The following is a 25,393-nucleotide window of genomic DNA, read 5'->3' on the forward strand; positions in this document are numbered from 1 at the left end:
GTTAGGACCGTAATTGATTCCTGGTCTTATGGGAGCCCTGGGTATTGTTCAGCTTCTAGATCTCTCACAGTCATTCTCTGCCTAGCCTGACAGACTTCAGTTTCATTTTACACACAGGAAGATTAGTATTTGGCCAAGCATTTCAAGCAGATTCCAGTACGTATCTCTGCTGTATGCCAATCAAGTTCCAGTCACTTTGGCTTCCCCAAACTCCTATCTTTGTTCCTCAACTCAAACGTGATGGGCTCTTGTGGGTTCCTCCTCCCTTTGCTCTCATCTGGAAATTTCCTCTAGGCAAAGACTAAGGTCATCACTGTGCTCACCACTTTTCTTTGCCCTCTTTCAAGGATCATATAGTCCTGCACTATTATCGTCCAGTGTTTAAAAACATTTGCGCAACATATTTTTCCCCAGTTTTTTAGTTGTTTATGGAAGAGGAGCAAATTCTGTACTGGTTACTCTTTCACAGGCAGAAGCAGAGGTCCAAACACCAAACTGTACTTCACAGTATATAACTTGGGTTCCCATACAATGTTTATTCCACCATAGGCTGGAATCATGGTAATAACAGAAATGGTAAAATCTCTGACAAGAAACTCACTTACGTAAATGTAAATCACACTTTCAGGAAATTGAGTGAGGAAGGATAGTAGGATTAGATTTTTACAGTAATTTTGATATTTTTCAATTAATCTGATCAGGAGTTTAATTCTACCTGAAATTATGAATTTTAAATACATGAATATACCTTTAAAATGCACAAACTCATTCTTTCTTCTTTATTTTCATTATGTAAGTCCTTGATACTGCGCATACTGATGCTTTCTTTGCACACTTATAATCACCACTCAAAGACTCCCTTCAGACAGATTTATTGCTTAAATTCAATTTAAGTGAGTTGACTCTTGGGTAAAATAATCAAAGAATAGACAGGGAAGTTGAGTTAGTCTTGCAGAGGTCTTTAAAATACATATAATTTAATAAATACTAAATTTTCACAAGCACAATTCTAGCATAAAGAAATCATTCTCTTGCCCTCCCCCTAAAAATCTGAGAACATTTCATGGTTTTCTGAGAAGACACAATAATTTTTATTCATTCCAACTTTCGCATCAGTTACAGTACACAATTATAAAGACAAGTGATGTTAACACAGACCCACCACGCAGACAAGTGAGGATGTGACCCCACTGTATTTTCAGGCTCTGAGCATCTCTGTGTTTGCCCACTTTGATCAGTTTTTAATTTCCATGGAATGTGCAGGCATCCAGAAGTTCTGTGAGCGGTAACATAAGAGAAAGATCGTCAGGTACTGCCTGGGCTTATTAAACACTATCCTTTTCCTATTTTCTAAAAGTAAATGGTAGATAATAAATATTCTTTTTAAATTTCTCTCTCATCCCTCTAACTGATGTCAGTGCTATTCTTAAACATCTACATTTTCCTCTCCTGCTCTCATCTTTAACACATGATATAATTTAACAAAAATTCAGGCATACTCCCAACAATTTGATTATTCCAGGTCTAATTTTATTTCTCCAACTTATTTCTTTTAGAGGTAGCTGTGCCATTTCTACAATACACAAAAATAGAGAGAAATGATATACTTAGTGCTACTTCCATGTATGTATATATGTAGAAATGGCCTACTTAGTGCTAATACTTTGTTTCTATTAAATTGTATAAAGTATTATCTATAGGTTTTACTTAAAATCTTTGCAAACTGGTCCTCTGTGAGTGGTATATGTGTCATTTCCAACCTTCTCCCTGCACTGAAATGCTAACACACATTTTCATTCTAGTAGCCAAAGAAAACAGACAAGGACATGTAAACAAGTTCAATTTGCAAAAGATCTCTAGTTCTGCTGTACAGTCTGTCTCCTTCAAACAATTTGGCCTTTTCAGGCAGTATCTTATACAGTTGCCTAATTGAGTTGCTTCCCTGGTAAGCCTGAATCTTCCTGCAGGGCCAGGCGCAAGCCCTATGAATCTTTATGCTCCTATTGGTACTGGCCCAGGCTTGGCACAAGGTCATCTTTAAGACAAACATGTTTGCCTTGACGCACATGTAACTGCTCCTCGGTATTTATTCTACTCACCAGAGCGTAAGCAATGCTTCACATTAGCAATAGCCTGAAGATACTCTGGCCCTAAGTATTTTTGGTAAGTTGTTCTGTCTTGAAGGTTAGCCAGACATTCCGTGTCATCACTGAAGAGCAGGTCTTTGGCTGGGGATTTAAACAGCTGGAACATCATGTATTCAAACCCATTTCTTCCGAAGAGCTCCTGGGTCAGACAGACAGACAGAAAGTAAGTGACCAGCAGCCCGGGCCACGTGTTCTGCATCAGAAGCCCCAAGTCTGCTGGCCTGCTCGGCTCCAGCCCCTGGCAACCCTGGGACACAGCAACAGCTCAGGAGGCACTGGAACAAAATGGCAAAAAGTCCTCTGGGTTCAAAGGCAGGCCCTAGCTTTTCCCATCATGTGACTTAAGAAAATTCTTGACTGAGCTCAGTGACCTTCAGTTTGTACGTGTGCATACTCAGTCGTGTCTGACTCTTTGGGACCCCAGGGACTAGAGCCCACCAGGCTCCTCTGTCCATGAAATTTTCCAGGCAAGAATACTGGAGTGGGTTGCCATTTCCTTCTCCAGGGGATCTTCCCAACCCAGCAACCAAAACTGCATCTCTTGTGCCACAAATGGTTTCCCACTGCACCAAGGTGGAAACACCTGAACTTCAATTTACTCATTTGTAAATGGAGGTAATTACATTAGATACTGACATGATATATGCAAAAAGTGAGAGTGTTAGTCATTCACTCATGTCCAATTCTTTGCAACCCCATGGACTCCTCTGTCCATGGAATTCTCCAGGCAAAAACACTGGAGTGGGTAGCCATTCCCTTCTCCAAGGGATCTTCCTCACCCAGGGATCGAACCTGCATCCCCTGCATTGCAGCCAGATTCTTCACTATCTGATAAAGAATACAGGGAAGCCCAATGTATGTAAAGCAACTGCTAAATAAAAAGAGCCCCAAATTCACTGCTCTATTACTATCCCACCAACAACTGGTGGATGTTTTCAACTCTCTGAGTCATCTTTACATGTTTTCCTGTGACCAGATCCCTTGCTACCTTGCATCTTCTGTTCTCTGAACCTGACCCAGACACTGATCATTTCCATTGCTTCCTGCCTCTCCCCCCTACTTCCTTTGTCCACTTCCTTTGTAGTGGAGATGGCAGCTTACCCTGGATGGAACCATCCCTTCAAAAGCCCAAGTCGAAGAGCCTCTTGTGTTGCTAGCTGCCTCTGGGTCATCATCCTTTAACCAGGATGTGTCAACAGCATATGCTAAGATATAGATTACTCATTTGGGGCTCCTCCAGGAATAGGGTGCACTTGGGCAAAAGGCAGATGAGGCTTTGGGATCAAAAAAAAAAAAAAGATCATCTGATTCAGGCAGCCACTATTCCCTAGGGTCAGCCCTTTTTGGCTGCCTATAGAGGTTATGAGTTATCTGAATGTTGGCTCTTCGACTTTCATGAAGCCCAAAATAGTGCTCAGCTTGCCCAGCTTCAAGAAACACAGTGAGATCCTCTTTTGGTCAGGCAGAGTAATCCCTGTTTCACCTTTCCAACATGTAGCCCTGCCTGGTGGGAAGGGCACCTGGGCTGACTCCCTTATTTCCAGGACAGAACAAGCCCAGGAGGTACCATGACTCTGCTCAGTCTCAGGGAGACACTTGAGATGCCCATGTGTCTGGACTCTTCCAGTCCACTGGGATACTCTAGACAGCCCCAGAGCAAGAAGTGAGCACAGCCACCAGCCTCCCACTTTCATCAGAGGCAGGCTCCACTGCCCAGGGAGAAAGAGTGTGCAACTGAGCTGGGGTGTGTCTGTGCAGCTCTGCAAGTGAGCTGAGCATTCATGTGGGGGATGAGGACTGAATTCCCACACCTGTTGGTTGAAGAGCATTCTGCGGACAAAATCTGCCTTATCTTTCCTCGAGACCACAGCATGACTTGGGACTATGGCCAGGTGGCAGCTCTGAGCCTCAGTCACAGGCTTCCTAGAGCCATCAAGACACAGCAGCTGGAAGTCCTCGGGTTTTAGATTCTTCGCCCAGGCTTCAGGGTTCTTTCCTGGAGAGAGAGAAAGAGGAGGTGGAGGGGTCACAGCTAATGACTTCAGTCAAGGCACCCTCACTGGGGGGTGTGACTGCCCACCAGTGCCTGGGAGAATGACAAAGGCACAAACAGAACAATAAAGCCTTTACAATAAAATGGAAGAGAAACATTCACAAACTCATAAATTCATTTGTCAGTCCTGTTAAAGGCAAAGATTTCCTCAACAGGCCTGAAAAGTGCTAGTCAAAAAACAGAAGATCGGCTGATTAAACTATATTAAAATGAAAACTATATTAAAATGAAGAATGTTCATCAAAAGACATCATTAAGAAAGCAGGGAATTCCCTGGTGGTTCAATGGTTAGGACTCCAGGCTTCTACTGCTGGGCGCAGGTTCAACTCCTGGTGGGGAACTAAGACCCCACAAGACTCACAGCATGGCCAAAAAAAAAAAGTTAAAGGCAAGTATTTTCAAAGAGGGACAAGATATGTGCATTACATATAGCTGACAAAAACTTGTGTCCAGAAAATACAAAGAATGCATAAAAATCAAGACAGCCAGACATGCTTCTATGGACTGTGGCCTTTGTGTGTTTGTTGGTTGGGTTCAAGGCCAATGTGATAACCAACCCTGTCCAGTTTGAGCAGACATGAAGAATTTTTTCATTCCCTAAATAAAGAATGTTAGGACCAACATGACTGCCTGGGGAGTGATTTCCCAGGAAGGACTCTGAGTTTTCCTGAGGGAGGAAAGGGCAGTGCCAGTCCATACCGTTGGTGTTCTGCAGGACCGTGGGGTGCTTCACAAAGGCCACATCTCCCTTCTCAACCAGACACCTGCACAGAGAGGGCCAGGTCAGCAAGGAGGACCCACAGAGGCGGGAGAGAGCTGCTCCAAGACGGAATCCCTGGGAGCTCCCACCCCCTCCCCCAGGCAACTGGGCACATCTACCATGGCCCACTTACTCCACACACACTGCTCTAATGCCTGCTGTCCCTGGTAACTTCAGAAGAAATGTCCTAGAAAAAGAAATCTGCTTATTTAGATTCCACTGTTAGATACCCATTGCTTGCTTCCTTAAACAGTGATTGGTTTCTCCACGGGAGATGCTTGTGTTCTATTAACAGGGCTATCCAAAGATAATTCTCTGGCTGGATCAAAACTCATGTCAGAGATTAAAATCAGTGTGGAAGATGTGATTCTGAAGGAGCCTTGTCACACCTTATGTGTCTACACAGCCTTAACAAAAGTTAATGTGCATGTATCACGAGATATTTTTCATGCTTAATCTCCTGAAAAATGTTTCTCAGTGTTTGAGGTGCATGCTTTGGGAGAAACGTTGAGCACACTAAAAATAAGTTTTGTGACATTCACTCAGTTGGAAATTGATATTATTAATTTTTAGGAACACCTCTCCAGTTTTCTCTGTCCCATCATCAGGCCCCTCTATCCTTCACTAGAATCAGTTACTCCCAGAAATTTTCCTAAGCAATCTTGTCCTATTTCTTTGTCTTAACAACCTCCCCCCAATAATCCCAGGCTCATTCATGAGCCCAATCGTCCGTCTCAGGTGTGTCTGCACCTCAGCAGTGAGGTAGACAAGAGCTCCCCGATCCTTAACTTCACCTGGACATTCTGGCATCCCTTCTCCACTCTAGACCTGTGACTCTCCAAGAGTGGGCTGGACCAGCAGCATCAGCAACTCTGGTAACGGGTTATACATGCACATTCTTGGGCCCTGGACTCACTGGCTCAGGAACTCTGGAGTGGGGTTCAGCCCTCTGGGTTTGAATAAGCCCTGTGGAAGTGTGCTCAAGTGAGTATGAGAGACCAGTGCCTGAGACAGTGTCCCCACGACTCTTTGTGATCCCATGGACTGCAGCCCACCAGGCTCCTCTGTCCATGGGGATTCTCCGGGTAAGAATACTGGAATGGGTCACCAGCCCTCCTCCAGGGGATCTTCCCAACCCAGGGATCAAACCCAAGTTTCCCTCATTGCAGGCAGATTCTTTACTGTCTGAGCCACCAGGTAAGCCATTCTACAGAGCAGGGACCCCAAAATGTTCTCCCACTTCCTGTAAACCTCTGTCTCTCCATACACCCCTCCACAACACTTACACTCTGTCATGTACTCTGGCTTCACAGAAGAAATAAAGAGATCATCATGTGGGCTTCCTTTCAGCATCCTTCTGTTGAATCTGGCAGCCCTAGACTCTAGCACTCTCCTGCCCTCCAGGGACAAAGGAGGAGGGAAGGCCTCCCTCCAGCTAAAGTCTCCTCCCCAGGGGCTCTGCACCCCATCTCAACCCACACTCAGGCACTTTCCACGGCAGTCATCCTCTTTCCCCTCTAAAACACTCTTCACTGGGCTCTTTCCATCAGTATTTATGCTTTTTTGAAAAAATAGACAAACACTAAGCCTTGCCTTGACCCTACACTGCCCTTAGCAATGGGCCTCTCCCCTAAAGTCATCCAAACACCTAAGAGCGTCATAGCACCTACCATCAGCATTCCTGCACAGGACTCCCTGACCCCTGCCAGTCATCTTAGGGGACTGACTTACTATTGAATCTGCTCCCGCCTGGGTCACCAGAGCCCATTCATTGTACTTGTTTTATTTGATGTCCCAAGTCCATCCTTTCTCCAGTCATCTTTGTTTTAGACTAAACATAATATGTCTATGTATCTGTCTTGGAAGTCTTTTCTCTTCCACTGATTTGTCTTTCATCACATAAACCAGCCTGTATTGATCACAGTATTAAGTAGTACTGTAATGTGATTTTTAAATCTAAGAACACAAAATTCCCTCTGTGTAACATTGTTTTCTAATTCTTGGCTCTTATTTGGTCTACCAAGTGTTAATATTTTTTGAGTTCTGTCTAGGCCTCCCCATCCCCTTCAATCCACCTGGTCACACTGGAAGCAGCTAGGACTTTACAACACAACTTCAGGGCGTGAGTTGTGTGAGCAGGAAGATTCCCCCTGAACTGGGCTGACAATCACCCTCAATGCTGTGTTGAAGCTAGACTGTGGTGGGGGAGGGGGACAGGGGAGACACATGGATTTCTGTTAGGGGTTATAATCCAGGAAGAGATAATGGTGGTTTAGATCAAGGTGGTATCAGCAGAGATGGGTGATGAGGTCAGTTCTCGTTACCCTTTGCAGGTAGAGATAACATAATATGATGATACAGGGCCTCAGAGAAAGAGAGGAGACATGGTTAAGACACATCAAGACTTTGACTTTTTCCAAAAGGAAAAACAGAGTTGCCTTTAACTGAGATGGGGAAGACTGCAGGAGGTGCTGGTTTGGGTGGGAGTGTGTGAAATTCCAAAAGCTCAGTTTGGGACATTTAAACTTGACCTGGTGATTAGACATCCAAGTGGACATGCCCAGTAGGCAGTTAGGTGTATGAGTTTGGAGTTTCATCTGGTGTTTTGAAGAGATGTCTGAAGAGGAATGTAAATTTGGGAATTGTCAACATAGAACTACTATGGAGAAGGAGAAGTGGGCGTCAGAGGATGAGATGGCTGGATGGCATCATTGATGCAATGAACATGAACTTGGGCAAACTCCAGGAGATGGTGAGGAACAGGGGGGCCTGGTATGCTATAGTCCATGGGGTTGCAAAGAGTTGGACATGACTGGGCGACTGAACAACAACAAGAACTAGATAAAACCACTAAAGTCTGAGCATTAAGAGACAAGACCAAGGCTGGAGCCCCGGGGCTTGCCAATACATAGGGGTCAGGGAATGAAGCAGAGCCAGCAAAGGGGCTGAGATGCAGTAACAGGAGAAGAAGGAGGGAATCCAAGAAAGTGTGGTGTCCTGAAGCCAGAGAAGAAAATGTATCCAAGAGGAGGAAGAGATGGGTGGTGCCAGTGATCTGGGCTTTGGATTTATTTGCAACACAGAGGTCCCTGGAGATTTAAAAGGACGATTTCAGAAGTTCCCTGGTGGTCCACAGGCTAAGACTCCTTGCTCCCAATGCTGGGGCCCAGGTTTGACTCCTGATTATGGAACTAGATCTCACATGCCAGAACCAAGGGTTCACATGCTGCATCTAAGGATCCCACATGCCACAATGAAGACCCCATGCAGCCGGATAAATAGATTTTTTTAAAGTGTAGTTTCAGCTGTGTGGTGGAAGTGGTGAAAGGTTGTTGCTGACCCACGAAAAGATGCCTGGATTCTTGGCCTCTGGAAGAGAAGAATTCAATCTGGGGCCAGTGACGAGGCTTGATTGCTCAGAGCTTTTGTGCAATAGAGTTTTATTAAAGTATAAAAGGGATAGAGAAAGCTTCTGACATAGATATCAGAAGGGGGCAGAAAGAGTACCCCCTTGCTAGTGTTAGCAATGGCGGTATATATTGCTAGTGTTAGCAATGGCGGTATATACCTTTTAATTAGTTATTACAATAAATCAAAAGAATGTCTCAAGTTTGTGAAAATTTTACCAGACTTACTCTAGCAATTTATATTTTAGGATAACAAGATTAGAATTTGACAATAGAAAGATCCTCCGGACCCACTCCCATAATATACATTCTAAGATATCAGGATTAGTCAGAGGTATTCAGGAAGGAGAAACTGTCCTTCAGCCAGATATATTGTAGTTGTATAATCTCTAGTACAGAGTTTAAACTGAGTTGTGTAATTGACTGAGACTAGGGCTTCCCTGGTGGCTCAGAGGATAAGTGTTTGCCTGGAATGCGGGAGACCCAGGTTCGATCCCTGGGTCGGGAAGTTCCCCTGGAGAAGGAAATGGCAACCCACTCCAGTACTCTTGCCTGGAGAATCCCATGGAGGGAGGAGCCTGGTAGGCTACAGTCCATGGGGTTGCAAAGAGTTGGAAACGACTGAGTGACTTCACTTCACTTCAAGGAATGCAGAGGGAAACAAACGTTTGTCCTTTTCTCCTCCTTGAAAATTCCAGACTCCCAATCTCCACTTTGAGAGCCCCAGACCCCTTTCTCCTCCTTGGGGACCCTGAACTTCTTATCAATCTGCCTAGGAATTGACTTTCTGTGGTGCATGGGGGTTAGTGGCGGGGGCTGGGTAGTGGCAGATATGGTGGGAATAATCTTCCCACTTGCCAACAATGAGGAAGAATGTCTTCTGTAGATAATTTAAATACAATAATGAAAACCAACTCCATTGGTTGGGGAGGGAGAGGTGAACAGTTTCTTAAACTAGGTTTGGGGGAGACTGAAAGGAGAGAAACTGAACTGGGCAAGGACATTAGAGTAACCTCCTTCAAGGACTTCTGTTGTAAAGAAGTGAGAAACAGGAGGTTGCTGCAGAGGACAGTGAGATCAAGAGAAGTTTGTCTTATTTCTTTATGTTTAGGATGAGAAAGAAGCAGCATGTTCCTGTGCTGCTGGAAGTAATTCTGTGGATAAAAAGATGTGATGATACAGGAGGAAGAGGAGAGGCATGCTGGGCAACGCTCTTCAACAGGCTGTGGGGAGGTGATGCCAGCACAGGATCAGGCTCAGCAGGAGCTGGCCTGCTCGTCCCCAGGAGGAGGAGGGGCAGCGTGCCGACCGGCATGGAGGTTAGCACATGCACAGATATGGCAGTGGCACACTGGTGTTTCTATCTGGATGACCTCAATTTTCTCAGGTGAAGGAGGAAACAAAAGTGTGATAGATGGAGGAAGAGACGCTGGATGACTGAGTAGAGGAAAGAGCATGGAATGGTCTTGTAAGAGAGTGGGATGGTAACGGACTAGCGACGGTCTGGCTCATTGGAACTGGGTTCTCATCACTTTACTCGGAGGCCAGTCAGCTTGGAGGCCCTGGCACCAAAGGGGAATGTTGGAGCCAACCCAGGTTGCAGTTCAGCCAGGAGTAGGTGACTGGCATTTGAGGATGTGCACAGGGGAATAATGAATAATTATCACGGTTGGCTATAGAACGTATGCTGTTGTCTGGAGGGGGAAAGGTTTATAGTGGGGGGTGAGAACAGGATCAGTGGATCTCAGGTCAGTAGGAATGCTGGAGACAGGAAGCTGGAAGCAGAGCCAAGGCAGGCAGGAGGCGGTGGGGAGAATGCGATGCCTAGAGCTAAGACTGTTCTTTGCATCCCCATCTTCACGATGGAAGTCCCGAGGTTCTGGACAGAACTCGAGGTCTCTGTGACGCTATCATAATCATGCCAAAATGGGACCGTGGACCTTAATACTGATGCACATCCCAGTGGAAGGAAAAGTTCAAATATTTTAGCCTCAGTTTAATGTTTATCATATATTTATGCAGTAGGATCTGTGAAAATATGTAATTTATGTATGGTTTATGAAAGTGACAAAGCTTTGGAGAGGGAGGGACAAAGTAGTCTGGCCATGTGATGACTAGGAGCCTTCTTTATAGACGCTCCCACATTCTCCACACAGCCCCAACTCCATAGCACCCTCGAGGACCCTCCATACTTAGCATTAACTCTACCTCCTGAGCCAGATCTCCAAGGGCAGAACAGCCAATGGCTGCAAGCCCAGCCTGCCCTCCCTGGGCCCACCTCCCAGTGCTCTCTCTGGGGCTTCTCTGGCTTCAGGCACAGCATGATTTGTCTAGCTTTGCCTTTGTCCTTGCTGTTCCTTCTTCCTGGATTATTCTTCTCCAGATTTTCTCAAGCCTGATTCCCTTTCAGTATTTAACCCTCAATATTTAACAGCCCCTCCATGACGCTGAGGCCTTCCCTGACCACTTTTTCTAAGATTAACCCCGAGTCACTGTCACATCACACCCCTCGGTCCCACGCCCCCATACACACACCCTATAGCACTTACCACAGTCAGGAAGTGATCATCCTTTATGCGTTGTGTTACTCCCCCCATGAGACACAGGGGCCACGTGTCTTGCTGTTGCTCTAACCCACCCTACCTAGAACAGCGCCTGCACCTACTATGTGCTCAATAAATATTTATTGAATGAATAGAGGAGCCCAGGAATATGTTTTTAAATGCACTCATCAAACAGGTATAAAATGCACATATTCAGTGTCCTTCCTTTGATCTCAAACTGGGCTCTGGAAGATCCTGTGACTTGTCCACAGTCATATAGAAGGAAGGATCAAAAGCAGAAGTAGGGCTGTGACCTGTGCTTATCATTCTTGCCCCTCCCCAGGCGCCCTGAGTCCATCAGCTCTGCCCAAGAGTGCTCCAGGAAGGGACCGGACCTGAGTCCTCAGGGCCCCTGGGAATCTGCATTTCTGCTCTCCAGTCCTGGCCCCTTCTAAATGCAGCACCCAGATGGTGGGGTGCTGAGAAAGGAGAAAGGACAAGAGGTTCACTGGGTTGGTACCAAAGCAAAAGGCAGTGGGCAGATGCTACTTGCCTGAGCGCCCCACTGGAGCCGTAGTACTGCTCGTGGCTGTTGGGAGCACACATGTGGGCTGGCTTGAAGCTGCCTCTGCACAGAGCGCAGAGGCTGGACTCTGGATCAGACCCAGGGGCACAGCTTTGACTGAAGAACTCATCTGCACAGGAGGACACCAGAGGTTAGCTTTCCCTGCCTGTGTTGGCAAGAAAGCCTCAGATTTTGTTGCTAAAATTGCCTGAGTGACATAAAGACACATTCAGGTGTTTAGTACCATATGATTAGAAATAAGCACCTATGAAATAGAAAAAGAAAAATGGTTGCAGCTGGAGCAAAGTAAAAGGGACCTGGCTGAAGCTGGGACAAGGGTCTGTGAGATCACTGAAGTCCTGGCACGGGGCAGCAGGGGGAGGGATGGACACGGATTTAACTCTAGGAGAGTGGACGAAATTGGAAGTTTTGGTTGGTTGACCCTGTCCTGCACACTTTCCAATCTCTATTGCCCTTGTCCATCTTTACAAGATCTGCAGTTATGACTCGAAGGACAGGAAGGAGCCCAAGAGGCCCAACTGCCCAACCCTGTGCTGAGCCCCAGGGTACCACTATGATGAAACCACAGAAGCCCTGCCCTCCTGGAGCCCAAGTTCATGGGGTGACAGTCACAACTCAAGTAACTACAGCATGAATTAGCATTTCCCCATAACTGTATTTCCACATCATGTTCTGGGAAAAAGAATATGGCTCCACAGCTACAAATAAAGGAGCCTGGTGCAGACCTAGGAGTCAGGGAGAGGTCTCAAGTGGAGAGATGAAGAATGAATAGGAGTTACTCTAGTGAAGGGCAAAGGATGAGCTTCCTAGTCAGGGAGCAGCATCTGCAAGGGCTAGGGCAAGGGTTGGGGGAGGGGGGCAGACAGCACAGAGAGCTTAATGGAGGCCCCCTGGGCCTGAACCACTCAGGGATCCAGTGAGTGAGAAGGGTCAGGGTCCAGACCACGTGTGACGGTCTACATCTTTGTGTACATTTTGTTTTTATTTGTAAAGAAATGGGGAGCCTCTGACAGGCTAGATAATGTTGGGCCAAGGGTCTAGCAGGGTGAGTCAAGACAGATGTGGGGTGCAGGCAGCAGGCTACTGCTGGAGTCCAGGGGACATGAGGGCAGCTTGGAGTCTCCCAAAGCAGAGGGAGGAGCTAGGTGGAAGGAGGACAGCTAAAATCTCAGGCTGGATGAGTATGCGGGGATGACAGGTTGGTTTCCAGCTGGAGCCAGGGTACAGACTGGGAGCCTCCAGCAAGCTGGGTGGCTCTGGGGCAGGACCAGGCTTGGTAGGGAGAATGCATTCTATTTTGTACAGGTTACGTTTAATGCACTTTTCAAATACAAGATTAGATAATGTCAAACAGGCAGTTCAATATATGCAGGTTTGGAGGTCAAAGAGAAATCCACGCTAGGGACAAAACCTGACATTGTCAGCATATTGACCTAATCACAGTGACAGCAGCGAACCTTGATCTAGTGCTTACTCTGGGCCTAGCTTTGCACGTATAATATTGGTTTAGATGGTCATCTAGGCTGTAGGCATAAATGTGAGTGCTTGGAGGTTAAGTTTAAAGTGGAAAAAGTTGCTTTAAGCAACTCAAACATTTATTAACCAGGTTGGGAAAGAGGGACTTTGTAGGGGTAAGAGAAAAAAGAAGCTAGTGTGTTTTCACAAAAAGCCAGGAGACTGTGGTTTAAGATGATTCAAAGAAAGTTCATGGAGGAACAGACTGGAGCCCATCCTTCCAACTGAGCAACACGGAGGTCCTGGTAGCCTTGACCAGAGTTCTCCCTGTGGAATGAGACAGGGGAGTCACCCACAGCAGGGAGAGCAGGGGTGAATGGCTCAGACCATGATTTTAAGAGGTCTAGCCATAAAGGTGGAGAAGGCAATGGCACCCCACTCCAGTACTCTTGCCTGGAAAATCCCATGGACAGAGGAGCCTGATGGGCTGCAGTCCATGGGGTCGTGAAGAGTTGGACACGACTGGGCAACTTCACTTTCACTTTTCACTTTCATGCATTGGAGAAGGAAATGGCAGCCCACTCCAGTGTTCTTTCCTGGAGAATCCCAGGGATGGGGGAGCCTGGTGGGCTGCCGTCTATGGGGTCGCACAGAGTCGGACACGACTGAAGAGACTTAGCAGAAGCAGCAGCAGCAGCAGCCATAAAGGCAGAAGGAGAAGGTTAGGAGCTAGAGGGGACGGTAGGGAGAGGGAAGATTTTTCAAGATGAAAGACGTTGGGTGACTTTACAGGTTGAGAGAAATTTGCATATACCAGAGGAAGAAATGGTAACTGAGGGTGCAGCTCTGGGTAAGGGGTCGAGGCAAGGACCGATAGCCACGTGGGTAGGAGGACTTGCTAAGCAGATGCAGCCAGCAGGGGCCCTGGGCTTTGTTGGTGAGGTATTGATGGGAACTGTCCTGATGGCTTCAAGTGTCTCTTGTAGAGGCAGACAAGATCATCTGCTCAGAAAGGGTGGTAGACAGGTGAGAGTGGCCTGGAGGTGTATGGACAACTACGACACTAGGGTAGTTACTGGGAAGTGCGGGGAGTGGAGCAGAGGAACAGTAGGCGTGCTCATGAGCCTACAGTTGTCTGGGGTATGGGTGATGCTGAGGCCAGCGGCTTGAACATCTGCATGGAATGAGCTGCTGTGCCTGTGACATCCTCCACCTGTGTTAAGCTGCTCAGGGGCAGAGCGCCAAGAGAGAGCAGGTGGTGGAGTTCCTGCAGGGCTGGGACTTGTCACACGGCTGGGGAAAGCAGGGGAGCAGGAGCCTTTTAGGTATTGGCTGAAATGACTAGTACAGAAATGTAAGAGAGATGAGCGGTGAAAGCTAAAGCACTCAAAGGGTGAAGCTGAAGCGTACTGGTGTGACGTGTTCAATTAAGAAGGCAGGTTCAGGTCTCTCATCTTCTGAGATGGCCCACACTCTGTGTAGGTGTATATCTCCCCAAATAAACCTTTTTCACACTTAAAGAAAGAGAGCAAGTTTAAACGGAAAAACAACACATGCACACTAGCACACACATTACACACGCACACCTACACCCCACTCTACACTCCACTCTCATTTTGCCAACAGGCCTCTTCCATGAGGTCTAGCCATAAAGGCCGAAGGTCTAGCCATAAGCCATGAGCCAGCTTCCATGAGCCAGACGAAAGACATAAAGAGTGGTGTATTTCCCTGAGATCTGCTCTTTGAGCCAAACCACTTCCACGGAAGCAAGATGGGAGGAGAAAGGGGGGTCCTGCTAAGAAGATGTGAAGCTTGCCCACATGTCTATCCAGCCCCTGTCCACCACCCACTTATGCCATTCGTTGAACTGAATTTCTCCCCTACATAGGCACACCGCCACTCAGAACACACTTACCCAATTTACATGACCCAGTCTGATTGTATAGGAAACCCATGGGGATGTTCCAGCCAGCAGAAGTGCCAACTGCAGTGTGGCAGGACTTCTTGCCTCGCAGAGAGTTCCAGGTTAGGTTGGCATCTGACTTCTTGACCACTGCCACAACGTAATAACCTTGCAACAGATACCAAGATGCAATTTCAGTACCTCCCAGGCCCTCCCTAAAATTTACTCCAGAGCCACTGCAGCTAACCTTCACCTGTCAGTCTCTCAGGGAGGGAGCACTGGGTGGAGCCACCTGTTTGAGTATTTCTGTTGAGTAGAAGTCCAAAAGAAAGTACTTTAATGACTTCCTTTTTAAAGTGAAGTCTCTGATTTTCTAGGTTTATAGTAATACCATTTTTTAATGATGACAATTTAATGTCTTCCTTTCCTCAATTTTTAAAAAAAAAACTCCTTTTCTTATTTTACTGAATTCACTCACAAAATAATGCCAAATGTATTTGGTGAGTGTGCGCATTCTTGTCTTGCTCCTGATTTTTACAGGACCGCCATTGACATTTGATGTAGTCTATCACAGTACTGGGACAGAATTGTGCTTGTTGAGTAAGACCTAAACTCCAAGGCTGTTTAGAGACTGAAATCATGGGTAATGTGGTTCACCACCCCCACTCCCACCCCCTCCCAGCACACATGCACACACCTTTTCTTGCTGTTGTAGTTCAGATGTCTATATATTCAAGTTGGAAGTCAACACAGCATTGGAAGACCTCCCTCACCACTTACTAAACTGCCTCAGATAAGTCACTCAGCATCACCAGGATCCTAAATCTCTCATAAATGAAATGGTAACAGTAATACCCATTTGGGTACTAATACCTATTGAAGGAGATGAAATGTGTTAATACGATCATACTGTACATTAGGAATGGGAAGGGGAGGTTACATGGATAGGTTTCTGGCCATGTTGCTAGCAGCAGGAGCACTACTAGAGCCACTTTCTTGGTGAAGCAGATTCTCCTGCCTACCACACTGGGCTCTATGACACCATTCCAGTGGCCAAACACTGTTAAAGTACCTTTCTTTGAGCTGTAACAATTTCAACAAAATGGCATTAACTATTGTCATCTGGGGTGTGTGTGTGTGTGTGTGGCTTCGGGATTAACTCCTCTCCATCTCTACTCCAATCTAACCTTCTCCATCACCCTGAACTGTCTTCCAAGCATCCTCATTGATGAACATTTGTATATCACTGCAGTTCTTGGAAATTTCAATCACTCGTGAAGCAATTACAATTCTTTAGGACTTCATATATTTTATAATCAGAATGACTATATGCTGTTCCTTAGGTTTTGGGATACAGACTCAATTCAGCTAAGACTGTTAGCCAGGAAAGCAGGGAGGAAAGAGGGACAATATATCCCAGATTCTGCTCCCTTTGAAGGGGAGAACCTGTGGGGTGAGTGGCTTTGCACCCCGAAGCCTCTGCAGAGATAGGTGGTGCAGGGCCTCTGTGACCCCACACTTAATGCTGTGATGCTCCAAGCCCCCACACCTCCCCTAGCTCTATCTCATAAGAAATTCCAAACCAAGTAAGCACTTGGTTTCATCTCAAGATCCCCTAGCACAATAGTTTTCCGAGTTGAATGCACATCAGAATCATTCTGAGGGCTTGCTGAAACACAGAGCAGCAGCCGCATCCTGGAGCTCAGCAGACCTGTGGTTGGACACAAGAAGGGTCATTGCTAATTTCTCAGGCAACACTGGTGCTGCTGGTCCAAACACCACATGACATACACACTGCTCTAGCCAATGCCCTAGATTACCCAGGGCACTTCAGAAACAGATAAAGACCGTTTCTGCCCATGAGATGACACAGATGGCAAAACTTGTCACCTGGCCTCCTATTCTGAAGAGGAGGTTGACTCCTCTGCTATTCAAAGCCAGCCACTAAAAGCTAAGGGTTAATTTCCTTTCCTTCCTCCTCTTCTTCATTAGCAGCATCTATGACTCCCCTCTTCCTCCTCTGAGGCCTCCACGGGGCCCCAGAAATGTCAGGAATGGGCTCCTGTCCCTTGCAGAGATGGGTAGCAGCCTGTGACAGGGAGCACTGTGGTGGGTCAGGAAGGGCAGCAGGTTTCCAGTCATGCTGCCTTGAACAAGCCTAGGTGCGGCCACTCGCTGCCTGTGTGGCCCTGGGCCAGTCACACAGTCCCTGCGCCTCACTTTCCCATCTGTGTGATGCACACAGCGACACCCACATTCTAGAGGACTGCTGAGCAGGAGCAGCGCAAGCAGGAGCCCTCTGTCCACTGGCACATGCTCCACAAACAGAAATTATTTCACAGCTCACGACAGATTTGCTCCTTCACAGTGAACTGTGGCAGGGTCATCTCTCTCTCTCTCTCTCTTTTTTTTAACAAGTCTAGTAACTTTGGTTTATTTGTAAGGCTTTCCTCAACCCCTCTCCCCCACAACAGGCCTTTACCTTTGAGCCCCAGTGTTACTGATTCTGACTCACCTTTCATAGGTGTGTTCACACACTTAGACCCAAGCTGCTCTTTGCCATCTTGAGACACTAAAAACAATTGAGGTACAGGTCGTTAAACTCTCACGTTACTCAAGTCATGATTTTCTCACTCTCAACAGTCAAGAACAAAATGAGGAGAAATGCTGACCAAGCAGTTTGTCATTGGCATCAACAAGCTGATTCCCTGCCATCCTATTTCACCTCCTCTCCCCTGACCTTTGCTATTTGAAATTAGGCTCCATCCCAGAATTAGCTCAACACTTGGGGAGCTACAGAGAAAGAAAATGAAATGCTCATTGAAGGGGGTGAGGGGGAAGCAGAAGCCATAAAAACCTTCACAGAGGCTTTTCACTTTGCCATGTGATTCTAGGCATCCTGACATTCTTCCCTTCAGAGCTTTGGGCTGTGCAAGCAGTCACTACAGTCTTGTTAGGTTGTAAGGGAAGGGTCCAACCCATGGTTCAGAAAGACTGGTTACAGTCTGCATTCTACCCTGGACACCTCATTCAACCTCCCCAAGCCTCAGTTGTTATGGAGACACCACTGTTTACTTCAAAAAAAAAGTTGTTTTGTTTTGAAGGATAAAGTATGGTTTCTCACTGCCTAGCAACTTAGGGGTTTAACAAATGAACCAGCTTTATTTTTCCTGATAGATGGATCCCCACCAAGACCATGACCTGTAGCCCCAATCCTTAATGTTCTAACAGCTGGAGTGAGTTCATTTGGATTAGTAAACTTGGCAAAAGGATCTAGGCACCTGTGGCTCTTTCTTCCTTGAAGAGAATGGGGAGAGGATGGTTTTGACCTCCTTATGTGTGACAGAATGTGTTTTCTTCCGTACTAAGCCGTGGAGCCAGTCAGCCAGTAGAACTGTCCACCTGAACTGGTGGGCAACTCTAACTCAAGGGCAATTTAATGAACCCTGTGGCCAGTTCTGTGCCATGGTCTCCAATATCACTCCTCCAGCAATAAAGGTGTTACTTTGATTTCTCTCCAAGTTTCATATATGTCTTAATTTGTTCTGACTCTGGGAAAATAGATGTTATCTACTAGTACTCTATGCTGGAGAAGGCAATGGCAACCCACTCTAGTACTCTTGCCTGGAAAGTCCCATGGATGGAGGAGCCTGGTGGGCTGCAGTCCATAGGGTCGCTAAGAGTCGGACACAACTGAAGCGACTTCACTTTCACTTTTCACTTTCATGCATTGGAGAAGGAAATGGCAACCCACTCCAGTGTTCTTGCCTGGAGAATCCCAAGGATGGTGGAGCCTGGGGGGCTGCCGTCTATGGGGTCGCACAGAGTCGGACACAACTGAAGCGACTTAGCAGCAGCAGCAGCAGCAGTACTCTATGCTCCAAAAACAGCTATTGTTATCTCAACACTGAACTAAATTATTCTTTGCCTTTCTATGTCCATAGGCCAGAGGGAAGAAAACACAGAGACCCTCGCCTCCACTTACAGTAGTTCTCTGCCAGGACAGGCACCAGACCACACTTGCCCGCTGTGTAGATGAAGCCTCCATCCAAGCTCATGGCGTCAGCCTCTCCTTTCTGAAGTTAAGAAGTAAAACAGTAGCACAACAGTGAGGTTGTTATCCTGTCTCACCCTCAGAAGTTTGCATCTCATTGGCTTCACATCATGTGTCTTTGTGATAAACCAAATGGTGTGTATGACCCAAAGCTTCTGCCACATAAACCCAGGGTTTAGAAAACTGGACATGCCAGAGGTCCTAACCCAGATCATGCTCCCTAGACATCTCTGTGCCCTCCATGAGGCCCCATTCTTAGTGCGGGCCACGCTCTCATCACATTTCCTTTGTGACCATTGTCACTCACTCAACAATCTACGTGGTCAGACTTAGTGTATTTAATCTGTTTCTACAGGAGATGTTTTTTTCCATATGGCAGAGTTCAATTCTATTCCTATAATCCCATTAGCACTCTAGTCTAATTAATAATTTATTAATAATTAACTTATGATTTTAATCAATGAACTTTTCCAACAACAAAGCCAAAAATGCGTACTTATATTTATAGATAAGGTAGTGAAGAAAAAACATACAGACACAGGAACACTCTTTGCTCTTTCCCTACTAACTGCTCTTCTAGAAATCTACCTTAAAACAGTAGTAACTACAGAAGCAAAAGCTTACCTTACCATGTGCTGGGCCCTTTTCTAAACACTATAGAGATTTTCTCATGTACTCCCTCACAGAACCCAGTAAGGGGGGTACTATAATTCTCCCCCTTTTATACATTTTTTTTAACTGAAGCAGAGAGAAGCTAAGTAGTTTATCCAATAGATGATCACTAAGATAAACTCAGGTGGTTTAATTTTCTTAGCCTCTGCTCATAACCACTATGGAATGTGTCAGCCTCTGGGACTGACTGTTCCAAAGGACACATCCCTAAATACTTTCTATGTACATTTTTTTTCATCCATCAAATGAGTGAAAAAAATCTATTTCATGGGCTTTTCATGAGGATTAAATGAGTTAATACAAGTTAAGAGCTCATACACATGCATGGCACACAGTAAGTAATTTCAGATATATTCACCATCATTAATATTAAAGAGGCTTCCTCAAAAATACTGATGGGTATAGAACAAAAATATCCAATCACATATTATCTATAATAGACAAGGATTCAGAAATAATTCAAATATAGACATTTAGAATTGAGACATAAAAATTTGGTGATCTAATATGCAGCCGTTAAAAACATTCTAAATGAATATTTCATTACCTAAGAAAGCATGCCAATTGTGCTCAATAATTGAAATAATAACTATTAACATTTATTGACTGCTTATTACACATTAGGCAATGTTACAAGCACTCAAATTCATTTAATCCTTATAATGGACAAATTCAGGAGACTATATCAATTGCAAGACCTTAATATTATGGGTTAGTCCCAGAGGGGTTTACTGCAATTATTATCTTTTGAAGAAAAAACTGTAGTGTTTTCTAAGTTTGTCAATTTTTCAGCCTTTTATTGATAATTTTTTTCCTAATCTCCAAAACTGAAATGTACAGTTATTAACAACATAACACCATCACTCAGAAATTATAATGAGTTTTGAGTTGTGAAGTTGTAAATGATATTATTTTTCATTTCTCTTCCAGCATGTAATAATTTTTTCACGGGAAAAAAAAAAGTTTGCTTTCACAATCCACAGGGGCTCTGACCACAGGATATCACCCCACATCCTAGGCAGGACCCCTCAGAGCTCCCTGGGCTCCAGAGTTGAGCTGAAGATATGGGTCCTGGGCTGCTCTGTTTCTGCCCTGGCAGAGCTGAAGGGGGAGGTAGGGCCAGTGGGGTGGGGCTTCAGAGAGTGGGGCTGGGGGAGGCAGCATGTAACAGGCGTGTCTCAGCCTCACAGCTGATGGGAAGACACGGGGAAGGGGCCTCCAGCACCAAACGCACAGCAGCGCTGCGTCCGAGTGGCCAAGGCAACTGCAGAGGCGGGGCCTCCTTACCGCGATGGCAGCAATGCAGTCCTCGGTGCTCTCCTCCACGGTGCACGCCAAGATGCCGCCGCTCAGCGCACTCCACCGGTTACACTTGACATGCTCATCATGGCCCACTGTGCACCACATCACCCTCTGGGGATCTTCTGCCTCTGGGATGGCTAGAGAAGAGCCAGGGATCCAAAAGAAGCCCCCAGATGGGAGAGGGATTCAGAGTGGCTGCCCAACCGGGCTCTTCCTGGCAGCGGCAGCATTGACGTGTCTCATGCCCGTGTCACCACCTATTCCCGCGTATCACCTCCAGGAGAAATGGCCAACTTGGCTCCCAGACAAAGCAGTGAAGGCAGAGCAAGCCCCTCCTGACCTCCCTACTCAGACATCACCTCCCCAGGGGAAGCCTCTGCCAGCACCAGCCCAACTCAGGGCCTTCTGGGTTTTTTTTCCTCACAGGACAGAGATCTCCCATCCAGAGAGCATCCTCCAGTTGGAAGCCAGTGTCATTTGTTCTGGGCGGGTCTGCTTGTTCCACCACCCATCCCCCCACACCTGCTTCTGCCACCGAGTATGTCCACATCAATCACAAGGGCTTTGGCAGATGTGCCATAAGTACTGAAAAAAAAAGAAAAAGAAAGAAAGAAAGGAAGGAAGCATGGAGAGCCAAAGGAAAGCAAGTGCTGGATCAGGGCTTGCTGGATCAGTGTGTGCTTAGTCGCTTCAGTTGTGTCCAACTCTCTGTGACCCTATGGACTGTAGCCTGCCAGAATCCTCTGTCCATGGGATTCTTCAGGCAAGAATACTGGAGTCGGTCGCCATGCCCTCCTCCAGGGGATCTTCCCGACCCAGGGATCGAACACAAGTCTCTCATGTCTCCTGCACTGGCAGGCAGATTCTTTACCACTAGTGCCACCTGGGAAGTCCAAAACCCTCTGAAATTCTAGCTCCGATCCTGGTGGTGGCAGAGGCTGTGTTCCCACTTCAGTTTAGGATTGGCTCTATTCCTTATCAAATAGACCCCCTGTGGGGTGGGGCAAGCCTGGCTAACACAAGGAGACAGGACTGTCGTTACTTAAATATGAAAGTCACTCAATCGTGTCTGACTCTTGGAGACCCCATGGACTGTACAGTCCATGGAATTCTCCAGCCCAGAATACTGGAGTGGGTAGCTTTCCCTTCTCCAAGGGATCTTCCCAACCCAGGGATCAAACCCAGGTCTCCCACATTGCAGGCAGATTCTTTACCAGCTGAGCCACAAGGGAAGCCCAACAATACTGGAGTGGGTAGCCTATCCCTTCTCCAGCAGATCTTCCCAATCCAGGAATCAAACTGGGGTCTCCTGCCTTGCAGGCAGATTCTTTACCAACTGAGCTATGAGGGAAGCCCCCGTTATTACTTAAGTAGCCTGTAATCTGAAGGTCTTTCAAACCCTTTTGTGAACCCGAGGTTCAGGCCTTTTCCCAAGTTCAGCAGAACATCCCCACAAGAATCCAGCACAGTTGGCCCTCCCTTGGACCCTGCAGGCCAGTGTGGGTTGGGTGAGGTGGGGCTTGCAGGTCCCAGGAAAGCCTCCACGGCCCCGCCCTGCCCTATGCCCAAGCTCTCCAGGTCTTCCCAGGAGCTACACACCTCTCCCCAGATGCTGAATGACCGAAAAATATTCATATCCCAAGTATAGTTTGGCATCCATCTTAGGTGGGACTCTTAAAAACCCAATGGCAGAATCTGTAAATAGCAGGTCTTTCCCATGAGGAGAGTAGAAGAGCTGGAATTCTGCTGACTTGTCTTTTCCAAAGTGTTCCTGTTCAAAGGATAAAAGAAATAGTAAAGGAAGGAGGCTGGCAGAGAGAAGCAAAGTAAAAACAAATCCCAAAATCAGGCGAATAGAAAGGGAGAGAAATATGAATGCCTGAGAGTGAAGACCATGGTAAGGCCCTCCAAAGTCCCTGTGGCTCACAGGGTTCTCCAATCTTCTTCAGCAAACACTTCACTCAAATCCTAATTTGCCTGCCTTGTGTGGCTTCAGGGAAACTGCCAGGGGCTGCCTCCCAGGTCTGTACAAAGGGTAATGGTCACCATGGGTCAGGAAGCTTCCATCTCCTATGCTGTGTTTCCATGGGTGAGGCAGCCAGTGATGGTGACCTCGTTGCTGGACTTCATCCTGTGGGCTTCATCCTGGAGCGGGTGGTGATCCAGGACCATCTAGCCTGGGGGTCATGAGCCTTAGGTGCACCTGACGCCCCAGGCCTGCCGTGAAGGACTTCAAGCAGTCCTCTTTCTGGCCCTCCCAGAAAACCAAGAGCCCTTTGCTTGTGACCCCACTGACTGGCCCAAAGCTGTTCCTGATGGTAGCTGACAGTAGCAGCTCCCACATGCTCTTTGCAATGTCTGCTTTTTGCCTTTGCAATGGCTCTTCATATTGCCTTCTCTGGCAAACCCCACATCTCCTTGGAGTGTCCACAGCTTACTCTTGGGGCCCAGAAACCTTTCCAGATATACCCTGCAAATCACTCTCTTCAAAGTACACAGTTCATGCGTGCAAGGCTGTGCCCCATGGTGGTGATCCGTGTGTACAGTGTGCTCACTGTACCTTCCACAGTCATCTGCGAGTGATCCCATGGCAGGTCTGTGTCCAGTTCATCTCTGAATATCTAGTGCTGAGCACAGGGCACTAACGGAGATGGGACAGGTGAGAGATGTGGGTGCTCTGGGAGGGAGGGCCTCCAGCACAAGACACAAAACGCTCAGAGTCAGAACCTGCTGCTGAGGGGTCCAGGCCAGTGGGATAAGAGAGGGGAGCAGCTCCTGGAGGAGGGGCCTCTGCACTGCAGCTTGAGGATCCCTATACAACCTAGAAGAATAAAATGGGGCAACAGTGGCCTTCTGCAGAGTCCTTGGCCCATGGTGTTGGTGATGCCAAGGGAGAGAGTTTTATGGTAACTGCTGCCCATCACATATCCAGACCAAGTGCTGGTCAATGAAGCGAAAGACATGTGGTGTGGTTCCCACTGTGCCCAACACCAGGATTTCCACAGTGGCTGGAAGAGAGTGAGGGAAAGCACCCCAAATCCGAGCAGGGACCCTTATGCAGAAGGGGAAGACGGGGCGGGGATACCTGAGCCTGACTGAGAAGCTCCCAGATCAAGTCTTCTTTGCCATCCACACTTCGGGCCATGACGGCATGGGAAGGGACCCGGGCCAGGTGGCACCCCTTGTACTCGTGCACAGGCCTCCGGGTGTTTTCCCTGCAGAGCAGTTCGTACTGGTCCCTGTCGGCCTGGTTAGCCAGGTTCTCTAGAGGAGGGAAGCCTACATGAGCTGACAGCCAGCAGACAATGAGCCGTGGTGCCCAGCCCTCCCAAATTGTTTGTTTAGGGATTTGTTGAAATAGCTTTCCAAGCCCAAGATGGAGCCACTCCTATCTGCTGCCATGTCTGTGATCTGTGTCTGTGATGCCGCATCACCATGGAAAGTTAGATAACTCCCTGTGCCTGTAAATGTTCTGCTTAATAGAAATGCAGTCTATCCAGTCAGCCAGGCACCCAATGCCAAGCTAACTCTGGGCTCTATACCTCCTTCCTTCTTTCTTCTCAACCTGGTCAAAGTGACCCTGGCCCATCAGATATTACCTATTTTTCTCTTCATTGTTCTTTATTCTTTATCCCATCAAAGCTTCCTGCCTTCTGCAGTTTTCCAGTTCTCTGAATGGCCCACTTAAAGAAGTGCTAACGTTTATATCACCTGAACTGTCTTCTTTCATCATTTTTTAACATCCTGGAGAGGACTAAAAGAGAATCTTTTCCAAATACATTTGGACAGGTGAGGATGCTGAGCCCTCCGGAGATGAAACGACAGATTCTCACTGCAGAGAGACCAGGGCTGGGACGCATGCTCTGCCCAGAGCTCTGCTAACAAGAATGGTGACAGCAAATGCTTTCTGAGAGCTCATAACACACCAAAGACTGAGTTGAAGCTCAGTTTCATTTAATCTTCATAACAACTGGGGGAGGCTGGTAATGTGATTATCCCATTCCAGAGATAAGGAGACTGAGGCTCAAAGGATTAAGGGAACTCATCAAAGTCTGACCTAGCCTGGGACTGACACAGCGCCATGCTGCAGAGACAGTTCAGGTCCCTAAATAAAGTGGCAATACTCCCCTGGGGACAGAGTCTGCTGGGGAAAGGTGGCAGTGGGTTGAGAGATGGATGGAGGACTACGGGCTCAGTCAGGATACTATATAGGTACAAAGAAGGACCAAAAAGCCGTGTGAGGAAAACAGACTCTTTGGTTCCCCTGGTCTAGGTATTAGAAAGTATTCTGGGTTGAACTGTGTCCCCCTAAAATTCGTATGTTGAGGTCCTAATCCCCAGCACCTCAGAACATGACTTTATTTGGAAACAGAGACAGCTCAGGAGTAATGAGTTAAGATGAGGCTGTAACTGGTATCTTAGACAGAATACTAGCACAGAAAAAACACGTTAGGTAAAAAGTTAGGAAATCTGAATCAAGTGTGGACTTTAGTTAACTAAAAAAAACAGGA

General features: G+C 46.9%; 1 protein-coding gene across 1 annotated transcript in view; it reads right to left on the reverse strand.

The window, feature by feature from the left end:
* Positions 1 to 856: 856 nt before the first annotated feature.
* The window catches only part of LOC133250046 (inhibitor of carbonic anhydrase-like), a 43,783-nt gene continuing 19,246 nt past the window's right edge, over positions 857 to 25,393 (reverse strand). Inside the window, exons 7-17 of the mRNA XM_061421214.1 lie at positions 23,968 to 24,146; positions 22,482 to 22,653; positions 20,868 to 21,019; positions 18,840 to 18,930; positions 17,370 to 17,426; positions 14,867 to 15,022; positions 11,464 to 11,605; positions 4,900 to 4,964; positions 3,959 to 4,143; positions 2,100 to 2,286; positions 857 to 1,276 (exon numbers count right to left, since the gene is read on the reverse strand). Coding sequence (XP_061277198.1) covers positions 1,242 to 1,276; positions 2,100 to 2,286; positions 3,959 to 4,143; positions 4,900 to 4,964; positions 11,464 to 11,605; positions 14,867 to 15,022; positions 17,370 to 17,426; positions 18,840 to 18,930; positions 20,868 to 21,019; positions 22,482 to 22,653; positions 23,968 to 24,146 — 1,421 coding nt within the window. The 3' untranslated portion in view covers positions 857 to 1,241. The remainder of the gene's footprint in view (positions 1,277 to 2,099; positions 2,287 to 3,958; positions 4,144 to 4,899; positions 4,965 to 11,463; positions 11,606 to 14,866; positions 15,023 to 17,369; positions 17,427 to 18,839; positions 18,931 to 20,867; positions 21,020 to 22,481; positions 22,654 to 23,967; positions 24,147 to 25,393) is intronic.

The sequence above is a fragment of the Bos javanicus genome, chromosome 1 (genome assembly GCF_032452875.1).
Source record: "Bos javanicus breed banteng chromosome 1, ARS-OSU_banteng_1.0, whole genome shotgun sequence".
In the NCBI taxonomy this organism is placed as follows: Eukaryota; Metazoa; Chordata; class Mammalia; order Artiodactyla; family Bovidae; genus Bos; species Bos javanicus.